Source organism: Pristis pectinata, chromosome 3 (genome assembly GCF_009764475.1).
Source record: "Pristis pectinata isolate sPriPec2 chromosome 3, sPriPec2.1.pri, whole genome shotgun sequence".
NCBI classification, from domain to species: domain Eukaryota; kingdom Metazoa; phylum Chordata; class Chondrichthyes; order Rhinopristiformes; family Pristidae; genus Pristis; species Pristis pectinata.
In genome coordinates, this window is record NC_067407.1 from 125,238,766 (window position 1) to 125,251,703 (window position 12,938).

General features: G+C 41.5%; 1 protein-coding gene across 4 annotated transcripts in view; it reads right to left on the reverse strand.

Annotated features, from left to right (window-relative positions):
• The window catches only part of ryr2a (ryanodine receptor 2a (cardiac)), a 587,454-nt gene that overhangs the window by 225,620 nt on the left and 348,896 nt on the right, over positions 1-12,938 (reverse strand). For all 4 annotated transcript variants that reach the window (XM_052011297.1, XM_052011295.1, XM_052011296.1 and 1 more), the window contains exons 34-35: positions 9,386-9,612; positions 7,306-8,101 (exon numbers count right to left, since the gene is read on the reverse strand). In XM_052011297.1, coding sequence (XP_051867257.1) covers positions 7,306-8,101; positions 9,386-9,612 — 1,023 coding nt within the window. The remainder of the gene's footprint in view (positions 1-7,305; positions 8,102-9,385; positions 9,613-12,938) is intronic.

Consider the following 12,938-nt stretch of genomic DNA (forward strand, 5'->3'; position numbering starts at 1 on the left):
ACTTCTCACTTTAGGTGACTCTTTAAACACAGTTCTTTTGCAATGTCTTCATAATAGCTTGAAGCAAAAATTGTTCCAGAAGAGAATTTTATTTAGTACAGACTGTTGAAAGTTCCTCTCTTCTAAATGTTCTTAATTGTTTTATCTATTAGAAAATCTTAAGGAAATTTATTTTGAAGGAAAAGTTATGGATTACACAGTTATTGATTCTGTTCTGTCAGCTCCAACCAAAACCACAAAAAACTCCAAAAGTTGTTGGCATCTCAAGACCTCCCATATTTTTATTTATTCCAAGTTTTGGAGACACAATAGACAGCAGATGCTGGAATCTGGAGCAATGAACAACCTGCCGGAGGAACTCAGTGAGTCAACACACCTGTGGGGAAGAAAGAAATTGTCGACATTTCAGTCCTGAAACGTTCTGACCTGAAATGTCAACAATTCCTTTCCCCTCACAGATGTTGTTCAACCCACTGAGTTCCTCCAGCAGATTGTTTGTTTCTTGTCTATTTCACCATCTGCTCTTCTTTTAGATCCCCTAACATCCTATTCTTATGAGAGACAAAGATTATACAACCTTTTTCTCAGACCATAAGAATCCCACTTTTATTCACACTTTGTACCTTCATATTAGACATTCATATTACAGTTAAGAAAGGGAAAGACTTCCTTCTTTAGTACACATATAAAGAGCACATAGAGGCCAAGACTGATAAATGGCAAGTAATGTTTATGCCACAAAAGTGCCAAGACCGTTCAAAGGTATTATTATTTACTGAGTCCTTCACTATCAATGTTCTGGGAGTCATCATTGACCAGAAACTCACGTAGGCCAGCCACATAAAGACTATGGCTACCAGAGCAGGTCAGAAGTTACATATTCTGTAGCGAGTGACTCGTCCCTTCCACCATCTACAAGGCACAAGTCAGGAGCATGATGGAGAATTCTCCACTTGCCTGAAAGCAGCGCCAACAACTCTCAAGAAGCTCAACACTTGCAGCTTGCTTGCTGGCACCCCTAAATGTTCATTCCCTACACCACTGGCACACCATGACTGCAGTGTACACCATCTGCATTGTTCACTGCAGTTACTCATCCAGGCTACTGCAACAGCACATCCCAAATCCATGACTTTCCACCAAGGAGGACAAGGGCAGCAGACATCTGGGAACACCAGCACCTCGGAGGCTTTTCTCCAAGTTGTACATCATCCTGAGTTGGAAATATACTGTCAATACTTCATCATCACTAGATCTACATCTTGGAGCTACCCAACAGCACTCTAGAAGAAGTGCAGTGGTTCACAAAAACGACTCACCCCCAATTTCCCTCGGGCAATGCATACTGGCCTTGTTAACGATACCCAGATCCCAGAAATGCATGTAAAAATGTATTCTACCTCCATGTATTTCTGGGACAACTTGTTTTGAGGGATTTGTTTATCTTTATTGTCTTTGACTATGATCAGGCACTGCAACAAAATTAACAATAGCTGCCTCAGAGTGGGAAATCTTTGAGGCTATCAACAATATTTTTGAAAGTTGTATCTCTGATGAATATTTAATCACTTCAGGCAACCAATCTCTAAATCTTTATTCAAATGTCTTCTTTTTTTCCAGATTGCATTTGAGCCTGGTTATCTGATTGGTGGCCAATGGGAGACAACTGTATTGTTGAGTTTGGGTTGGATCAGGCTGGGTACAGAAAACATTACAAGTCCTTGGGATGTGGTTGGGTCAAGCTGGGCCAGGTTATACTTCATCATGTTGAAATGCACTAACCGCAGCATGCATTTTCCCCACACTTATGTTTGGGGGATCCTGTCTTCAGGGCTTGGTAGGATGTCCCCATGTTGTGCGCCCAGGATTTTCTGTACAATAGTAATTCAGGGTACGGTTAGGAATGAAAAAAAATGATAAGTCCCCAGACTCGGATTGGGTTTTACTTTTATTCCCAAGAAGATCTCTTACTTGCAAATGATAGAATGTGTCAGAGAAACATGCAAGACTAACAGTAAGGAGCTTCCTAAATGATAAAATGGATTAGCCAGTGCAATAGCACACTCACACTATAATGGTTATGAAATCCATTAACCATTTGTCCAGGGACATTTATTATAACAGGAAACGGCATCAAAGTTGATTGAATCTGACTGCTCTTTGATGAGAGCAAAGGGAAAAGAATATTTTATCTCATTTTAATGTAATGTACATACTTATAAGGTTAAGATGCAAAATAAAATTCTGATTTGTTTTGAAAAAGAATTTATGAAGTTCAGAATTTCAGCTGCAATTGGTAAATAAGGCCTCAAGAGGATAATCCCTACAGATTCCCACACATGGTAGAAAAATAAGTCTTCATTCTCGATATTTGTGAGAATTTCAAGGAAGTGTGAGCAAAAATGTAGATGAGATTAAATGAAGGATATCAGCATAGGATGAATAAATGACAACAAGTTAAATATCACCTTTATACAGATGTGATATGACAATTATTATTTAAAAAAATCTTTCAGATAATGTGGATTCAACTGTCCATTTTACAGCAAGCTGATTGATGCATGGAAACACAAGGTGGGAACACTAATGCATTACCAGTTAAGTGGTTGCCAGTGATAGTTTCTGCTCTCCCTCTCAGTAACCAGATACCCTGCTTTCAGTCGGTTTGCCAGAGCTTCCCAATCATGGATATGGTGCTTGTTCTTATTCTCAAACACCAGGCCCGTGTACCTGGCTTCTCATCTTGTTGCTTTCAAACAATAGGCCTCACCTTATAATCTCCCCATCCTTGTCAATCCCTAAATCCCCAACTCCATCTCACTTTGCCACCCCCGCCACTCCATCTAGTGCCCAAGCTCAGACCAACATATGAATTGGGAGCAACAGCAGGTAACTCAGCCCCTCATGCCAGCATGGTCTCCCTAGGGTCATCTCTGGGCAGCTTGTTCCAAAGAATATTTTTTTATTTCTCTCACATTGGAGCTTTTCTCCTTAACTTTGCTCTGAATTTAAATGAGGGAGGTGGGTAGAAGGTGGGGAATGATGGCTGGGTGACTGAGCTCTGGAAAAGAAAGAACAATAAATTATGCATGACAATAAAAAAACACTCAGCAGTTCTGACAAAGGTTCTTCAACCTGAAACTTTAACTCTGCTTCTCTATCCGCAGATGCTGCCTAACCTGTTGAGTGTTTCAAGCATTTCGTGTTTTTGGTTTTGTTCTTATCTCAGATTTCCAGCATTAGCAGTTTTTTTTATTTTAATTTATATTGTGCCTTTCAGAGATTTGACGACAAAATCTAGGATTCCATGCCTGTGAAATAAAGAGATTTGCTGTATTGTTGGATGTGTCAGCTTCCAGATGAGGTGCTGAACTGAGGGCCTTCATAAGCCAGGTGCACAATAACATGGTTTCAAAAGGCTCCAAAATTACACACTTGATGTTGTCATGTGAATTCCTGGTGGGTATCCCTATCACATGCAACTTGATGTTGAGAGCAGTATTTTCTTCCTCTTCATATCCTTTCCTCCAGGAAGGTAGACAGTTCAGTGAAGGTTCCCCAAACTGATTCCTGGTTGATAAGACTGATATATCAAGCGAGATTGGGTCAATTAGGCTTACTGGAGTTGAGAAGAATGAGATTGGATTTCAAAGTTCTAACAAGAATGGACAAATTAGATGCAGAAATTTCTTCTCTCCCAGCCTTGCCCCTTATCCTTAGATTGTGACCCCTGGTCCTTGACTCCTCTCCCCGCACCCCCCCACCCAACCCCCATGATCCTGACTGAGACTGAGATGAGGAGACATTTCTTCTCCCTGAAAGTGGTAAACCTATGGAAATCTCTATCACAGAGAACAGTTGAAGCCAAATCATTAAATATATACAAGGAGCTGCGAGATGTTGTATTTTGGGAAGACAAATCAGGGTTGGACTTTCATGGTCAACGGCAGTGTTGTAGAACAGGAGGGACCTAGGAGTGTAAGTGTATAGTTCCCTGAAAGTGGCATTGCAGGTAGACAGGGTGGTAAAGAAGTCTTTTGGACCGCTGGCCTTCATTGGTCAGGGCATTGAGTACAGAAGTATTGGGACGTTATGTTGCACTTGTACAAGATGTTGGTGAGGCCGTGTTTGGATTATTGTGTTCAGTTCTGGTCACCCCGTTATAGGAAAGATGCCATTATGCTGGGAAAACTGCAGAGGAGATTTACAAGGATGTTGCCAGGACTCGAGGGACTGAGTTATGGAGAAAGGTTGAGCAGGTTGGGACTTTTTTCATTGGAGCGTAGGAGAATGAGGGTTGATGTTATGGAGGTGTATAAAATCATGAGGGGCATATTTAGAATCAATGCGCACAGTCTTTTTACCAGGGTTGGGGAATCAAGAACTTGAGGGCATAGGTTTAAGGTGAAAGGGGAGAGATTTAATAGGAACCTGAGGGGCAACTTTTTCACCCAGAGGGTGGTCAGCATATGGAATGAGCTGCCAGAAGTGGTTGGGGCAGGTACGTGAACAAGATTTAAAAGATACTTGGATAGGAACATGGATAGGAAAGGTTTAGAGGGATATGGGCCAAACACGGGCAAGTGGGTCCAACTTAGATGGGAATCTCAGTCGGCATGGACCAGTTGAGCCGAAGGGCCCGTTTCCATGTTGTATGACTCTATGACTCAATGAGTTAGATATTATTCTTAGGGTTAAAGGAATAAAGGGATCTAGGAAGAAAGCTGGAACAGAGTACGCAGGATGATTGGCCATGATTATATTGAATGGCAGCGCTTGCACGAAGGACTGATTGGGCTTCTCCTGTTTTCTTGTTTTCTACGTTCTCATGATTTCGATGGTCTGTAATTAGAGCACAGAGTGTGACTCAAGAGTTCTTCCTTACATTCAAATTGCCCTATTACGTAACACCTTAGTATCATTTTGGCAAAGGAGAAAGTATGTAAGAATATAAACTTATAACCAGTGAAACCCAGTGGATAATCCACACCCATGCATGAACATCAAGTTAAAATAAAAAGTTCAATAATTCATGGAGTTAAGCTTTACAAAAAAACACAAGTGAATACCCTCACAAAAAACACAACTGAATAATTTTACTTAAGTGTACACTATTAAGCCCACATTCAAAGCATTAATTCACAAGCTTCAACATATATGTATTTCATTCTTTGATAGTAAGGGGGAAGTACGTCTGGCTGACAGGCATTCAATACCAATGTCTCATTGATATAAGACTTTGAAACACCCACAAGTGAGAAATGCGTGGGAGCAGACCCAAATCTCAGCGGACTGGCACATAATTAGTGAAGTAATAGCATCTTCATTTAAAAAGGAGTGATTAGGTAATGATTAACCATGCAATGTGTCACTGAAGATTCTTTCTTGCAAGTTTATAGCAACTTTTTGCTATAATTTGCATTTATGTGCAAACACAGAAACTATAACCCCACTTCATCTCAGCCATACATGCACTAAATTAGTCATTGCAGAAGTCATGTATCAAAACTCCTTTGATCTTATGTCACTTTCCCATTTATTGCACTTTAACTTCTGCTGTAAAACTTTCAAAAAGATAAAATTCTCAAATTCCAAAAGTATCTCTCAAACCACGCAAGTTATAGAATCAAGTTAATCAAAACAGAAAATGCTCAGCAGGTCAGGCAGCATCTGGAAAAAGAAACAGCATCAACATTTTGAAGAGCCTTCATCAGGACTCATGAGGGTTCAGGCCTTTGACCTGAAACATTAATTCTGCTTCTTTTTTCCATAGATGCTGCCTGACCTGTTGGGGGTTGTCAGCATTTTCAGCTTTTGTTTCAGATTTCCAGAATCTGTAGCCTTTTGATATTCATTTACTGAAAGCATCACACTGAGGTGAATCTGGCCTGAAGAGATGGACTCTTGACCTCACAATCTACCTTGTTGTGACCTTGCACCTTATTGTCTACCTGCAATGCACTTCCCTGTACCTGTGACACTTTACTCTGTACTGTTATTGTTTTTACCTGTACTACCTCAATGTGTCTGCACTGTGTAATGAATTGACCTGTATGAACAATATGCAAGACAAGTTTTTCATTGTACCTCAGTACAACTGATAATAATAAACCAATACCAATCTACAGCTCTACAACAATGCAGCATGAAGTCTGTGCAATCTCCCCAGATCCTTCCTCTACTACCTCCATCCCAATTCCTTGTCTTTCTGCCCCAATCTAATCCCTACCTCTCCAGCGCAGTACTGCATCCCCCACCTAATTCCACACTGATTCTTCGCAGGTCGCACAATGAAAGGAGGCAGAAGGCTTTCGGCATCCAATGTATGCAAAGCTTGCTCCACTGCACATGACTCTGGGGTTTGTGCATAATCGAACTTCACTGCTCAGGAACCTGCATTAAACTACCCCTTCAACTTGCTTTATCAGATGAAGTATATTTTCAAGTCAGTGACTCTGAAGTCTATGAGATGCTTTGTAATAAATTACATTTTCAAGAATTAATTTTCAGGTTCACAACCAGATACACAAACATCTGTCATTGGGAAAATGCTGGAATCCATTATTAAAGAGGTAACGGCAGAATATTTAAGAAATCATAACACAGTCAGTCAGGAGTTAACATGATTTTATCATATTTTGGCAGAATGTGGAGGTATCTAAACTAGTAGGCATAGTTTCAGAATAAGGGGTCACTCGTTTAAGACAAATATGAGGGGGAATTTCTCCTCTCAGACAATCCAGGCGATGTAAAATTCTGACCCCTGGAGCTATGGAGACAGAGTCATTGAATACATTTAAGGTGGAGAATGACAAACATTTGAATTTCAAGGGACTCAAGAAGTATAGGGAGAAAGCAGGGAGGATGGGGTTGAAGCCAACATTGGATCCACCATGATCTTATTAAATGATGGCGCAGCTTCGAGGTACATGGATAAGAAAGATTTAGAGGGATATGGACCAAATGCGGGCAAATGGGACTAACTTAGATAGGAATCTTGTTCAGCATGGACCAGTTAAGCCTAAGGGCCTGCTTCCATGCTGTATGACTCTGTGACTGATAGGCAAACTACCACTTCTGTTTCTTGCATTCTTAAGCATAATATACAGAAAAGTAATGGTTGTCTCAATAACCTAAAGTAAAATATCAATAGGATGAAATTATATATAAAAACAACCAGCACTAAAAATTCCAAGATGGTCACCAACAATAAATGTGACTGGGGGCATCCTGCAAGAGATGAACACCAGGCAGGCTTCTCACCTCTCATAGTCAAGAGCATATTAACATGGAATTAAGTGTTACCTGAAGCTTGACAGGCTCAGGAAGCTTCATCTGCAATAACCCTTCCTTGGGAACATGTTCACTTCTGAACTCCTCATCACTTCCTTCGGTCTTCTGTTCATCTTTGGTTACATCCCTCTCACTCTTCTCTTCAACTGCCTCGGTCTCCTCAGAAAACACACTGGCCTCTATCAGCTGCAATATATGCTTCAAGTCCTCGCTGCAGAAGATGCCCATAATGAGGAGCGTGTAGAAGAGCTTGATAAGGGGTACAAAGAGGAACTCAGTACTACCACCAACTGGGTCTCGCACATGGAGACTGCCTTCCTGCACAGCCTCTGTCAACATTTCAATCGTTTTGGCCTTCAGGATGTCCAATGGAAACTCTGGACTGTATTGGAAGCACTCCCCAGTCACAGTGACAAAACTGGCCGAAGAGAACTGCATCCTAGGTCTGAGTGAGGTGCTGAGGCCAACTCCAGGGACAGCATGATTTCGGTTATCATCCGGAAACAAAGTAATACTCTTGGTTTCATCTGTCATGGGAACGATGAATTCATTGTTCATCATCAGCCTAGCAGTGGCATAGGTATTAAGGTAAGTGTCAATGAGTAGATCATAATAACCTGTCCGCAGCAAGCCAGGTACATATTTGTTATCTATTGCGTACAGCAATTGAGACTCATCCACATGGCTGCAAAGGGCATGGGCCACTCGGTTATTGCCCAGAGCACAAACTGCGGAATACAAACGCAAGGTATGGTAGTGAAATTTCAGCAGGTCCTCATGCTCTGTAAGCTCCAAGATATCCAAAGCCCTACATATCATAAAGAACCAAAGGAAAGGTTAATGTTTACAGTAACTATAAGTCCTCTGCAAGCCTTCTGTCTTTTCTTTAAAGTAGAATTTACAGTACTTCAGACAGTTAGAGAAGGCCAGAGTTTGCATCATACGCAGCCTTTCCAACCCAGGCGAAGTCTCCAAGCATGCCAACCAACAGATGTTGTTGTGGACAATGCTAAATCACAGGTAGGGAGGTGAAGAAGGTGTACAGCGTGCTTGCCTTCATTGGCTGTGGCACAAGAATCAGGACGTTATGTTACAGTTGTACAAAATGTTGGTTGGACCACACTTGGAACATTGTGCACAGTTCTGGTTGCCACCCTATAGGAGAGAAATGATTAAGCTAGAGAGGGTGCAGAAAAGGTTCACAAGGACTTTGCCTGGACTGCAGGGCTTAAGTTATAAGGAGAGACTGCACAAGCTAGGACTGTTTCCCTGAAGGAAAGGAGGCAAAGGGGTGACCTCATAAAGGTTTATAAAATCACGAGGGGCATAGATTGTGTAGATTATCATAGCTTTTTCCCAGGGTAGGGGAGTCTATAACTAGAGGGCATAGGTTTATGGTGAGAGGAAAAAGATTTAAAAGAGATTTGAGGGGCTAGTTCTTCACACGGAGGGTGGTGGGTATACGAAACGAGCTGCCAGAGGAAATGGTAGAAACGGGTACAATTGTAACATTCAAAAGACATTTGAACAGGTACAAGGACAGGAAAAGTTTAGAAAGATATAGGCCAAACGCAGGCAACTGGGGCCAGTTTTGATAGGCATCTTGGTCAGTACGAATGAGTATCGTATTTATGTTTCCGAGCTATATAACTCTACGAATCGTGCTTTGGGAGAAATGCATGAATATTATAAAGGAAAGGGTCATTCAACCCACTGCACAAAAACTGTTATTCTTATCCCTTGTTTGAATCTCTTCACATATTCCTTTGCCGCATTTTTTTTAACCAGCCTTTAATCTCACCCTTTTTCAATATTAACATTGCCTCAATTATATATCAAAATATAGACCAGTTTAGTCCAGGCTTATTGCACTCTAGACTTTCATGCTTCCCACAGAGAAGCTCAGGACAGTTTCCCAGCTGCATGTGTCAAAACACAAGTGGATCATTAAATGGATTATGTTCAACGAGTGGGAATCAAAATATTTATATTAGATGTGCACTGCTGTGATTGACCACAATTAGAGCACACATTTTATTAAATGTTCACAGAATACTGGAGTATTGCCTCAATGAGACTCTTGAATGCTCACCTGTTCTCTTCAGGAATATGTAAAGACATGAATCTTAAAGGTTCTGTACATTGCACCTGCCATCCATGGCGGTCACTAACACGACTGACGTCCACCTTTAAGAACTCGTTTGGCACTCTGCTCCACAGCACGGGAGTAAGGTACTGGACATGAAGTCGAGGAGGACACTGTGGTATCGGGTTCCTGCGTTCACTTTTAAACAATCCCGCTGACAGTGGCATTACGTTCTAGAAATAAACAGATTTAGGTTGCCTTGGAACCTAGTTATTCCAAACATGATCACCCGCCAGCTCGTGCTCCTCCCCCTTCCCCCACCCTTTTATTTTGGCTTCTGTCCTCTCTCTTTCCAGTCCTGATGGAGGGTCTCGGCCCGAAACGTTGACTGTTTATTTCCCTCCACAGATGCTGCCTGACCTGCTGAGTTCCTCCAGCATTTTTTTGTGTGTTGCTTCAGATTTACACCATCACAGTCTTTCTTGTGTCCCTCTGATGATCAAAATAATAACTCCTTTATAACGGCAAGTTTCCAAAGATTCTATGAAGTTACATTGTCTTTCAGGTGTCCCCTGCCAAAATGAAACTTTGAAAATCATATCAATCAAAACCTGCAGTTGCTCTAAATCCAAACTGCATTCAGCTGGTCAGGCAACACTTGAGGAAAGGTCATTGAAGTAAAAGTTAAATGCTTTTTCTCTCTCCCACGGATGTTGCTCGACTGCTGAGTGTTTCCTAGTGTTCAAGGACCTTGTTGCTCATTGTGGCATTTATTTCTGCATTTATTCCATTTCAATTCACCAAATCAGAAATACAGAATGGATGTTTCAAAAGTGGTTCTTAAGCAAATATGCAAACGCAACAAAAAAATTTGTTTCTGAAGCACTGCAAGCAAAAAGTGAACCTTCTCAGCTGGTTCCTTCACCCCACAAGCACAGACTAGTTCTCTCCTTTCCCTCATTTGAATTATGGGGCCATGGGCTGGAAGATGACCATTCAATGTGAGCAAAAGGAACAATAGGAAAGCACTGGTGAAGGAGCAGGCTCACTGAGTGTGTTGTTCTGTCACCATCAGGGCCATAACTAAAAGGCAGTGGCCATATTCTTAGGCAACGATGAATAATATTAAATGAATCATAAGCCAAACAAAGACCATTCCAAGACTTGAAGAACAAAAACATGATGATGCTGGAGGAACTCAGCAGGCCAGGCAGCATCCGTGGAGAAAAACAGGCGGTCAACATTTCAGGTCAGGACCCTTCTTCAGGTAGAATACCTAGAAAATGCTAACAAACCCTTAACTAGAATATACTAACAAAACCTTATTATAGTAAAACATATAGGAAAGCAAACAAAATGTAGTGTTTTATAAGGCTGTAATTGCTTGAATTCAAACAATTTCACTTCTGCCTCTGATTACCCTCTCCAAATGACCCTTCCAATGGACAACCCTCTCTAACAGTCCCCTCTGAGCACTCCTCAGAGTGATCAATCTAGGCTCCTCCTCTAATGGTCACTTGCAACTCCATACTGGACAGCAGAATGATGTGCATTTTTTCCTCACAATATGTCGAAACATCAAGGTTCTGGCCTAGAATTTAATGACACCCATTTTCACGTGGCCAGGGATCATGAGAATTTGGTGCATGAGCATCCCTTAAATGATTGACCAAATGAAGAACTGAACGTTGGGGGAACCAGCCTCACCAACACAGAAGAACTGAACATTGGGGCAGCAGTCTCACCAACACTGGGGAACAGAAGGTCAGGGCACAGGCTTCACCAACACTGAGGAAAAAAATATCAGGGCACAAGCTTGGCATGGTAGTGCAGTGGTTAGCATAACGCTATTAGAGCACTAGTGATCCAGGTTCAATTCCCGCCGCTGTCTGTAAGGAGTTTGTGCATTCTCCCAATGTCTGCGTGGGTTTCCTCCAGGTGCTCCGGTTTCCTCCCACATTCCAAAGATGTACGGGTTAGGAAGTTGTGGGCATGCTATGTTTGCACCGGAAACATAGCGACACCTGCGGGCTGCCCCCATAACACTCTACGCAAAAGATGCATTTCACTGTGTGTTTCGATGTACATGTGACTAATAAAGATATCTTATTTAGGAACCAAATGTCAGGGCACTGGCCTCATAAACAATGGGGAACTGAATGCTGAAGCACTGACCTTCCCAACATCTGGGGAACAGGATGTCAGGGAACCAGCCTCTCCAAGACTGAATGCCAGCAGTCTTGCTAACGTGCTTTCTTCCTCAGAACATTCCAAGGGGGAGACGGGAAAGAACAGGATAGGATGCCAGTGTCCCTCAGGAGGCATATCCCACAGTGTGGATCTGCAATGGGTGGTATACACCTGTCCTACCCAGCTCCACAGGAACTTGCAACACATCACCAAAATCACTGCAGCAAACTTCAGGCCAACAGTCACAGCCTAAAAAGGGGCAATCCAGTGCAGCAATAAAGCAGGGTGATGAACCAAAGCACTGCAGTCATTGCACTGAACACAGAGATTTCAGGCAAAGAAAGACCTTTCATCCTGATTTTTCTGTTTGTCATTTGTAACCCCCAGCTTGGAAAAACATACACAATTAATTGCTATCAATACCAGTCAAAATTTGTCATAACATGCTAAACCATAAACACCCACTAGGTGGTGATACACGCAACAAAATACCATTGGTGCCAAATATAACAAGTGCACCAACACCAATAATGGCCAATATGTTAATAACTTGCAAGTCAAAGAAGATTACACCAACTCCAGATTCAAAATCCAATAGCAGCTTTACAGTGCATTGTTTAATAACCCATGAAAAAGTATATAGTAAAATCATAAACAGAACCATTATCCTTGGCTTATCAATGCCCATCTTTAAACAAGCAAACAAACCAGTGGCCAGGTTATTAAAGAAAATGGATGAAGAAGATTGGCAATGTTGGTCATAGTGTAAGAGTTAAACTGTTGGGAAGTCTAAGGTGCAACAGCTTTACAAATTCTATCTGGCATAGTTTACTTGAAAGGTAGGGTGAAAATTACCACTTATTACAGTAAAATATATAGGATTGCAGACAAAATGTAGTGTTTTATAAGGCTGTAATTGCTTGAATTCAAACAATTTCACTTTCTCCTCTGATTACCCTCTCCAAATAATATTTATAAAGTGGAGTGCTTTTGAAATAGGAGTGCTTTTGAAGAAAAAAGAAAACATTGTTTTGAATTCCCACCGAGAGGAAATTTAATCTGACACTAATATAAAAATATAAAGCCTTTACTTCCATGCAGTCCTCATCTGCACTATTTATCTAGGTCATTCCTAATTAGCACTTCTCAGACGCCAGGGTAAACCGAGCACCTATCCTAAAGCCGATGATTAAAATGCTGAACAGCAAATGTTCTTTGCCAAAATTAGAATGTTTCCTTACAAAGTTCAGAGACAATGTAAACTCGGTAAATGGAAACATATTTTCAGCACAGACATCGTGGGCCAAAGGGCCTGTTCCTATGCTGTGCTGTACTGTTCTATATAATGAATTGAGTGCATGGGGCTCTC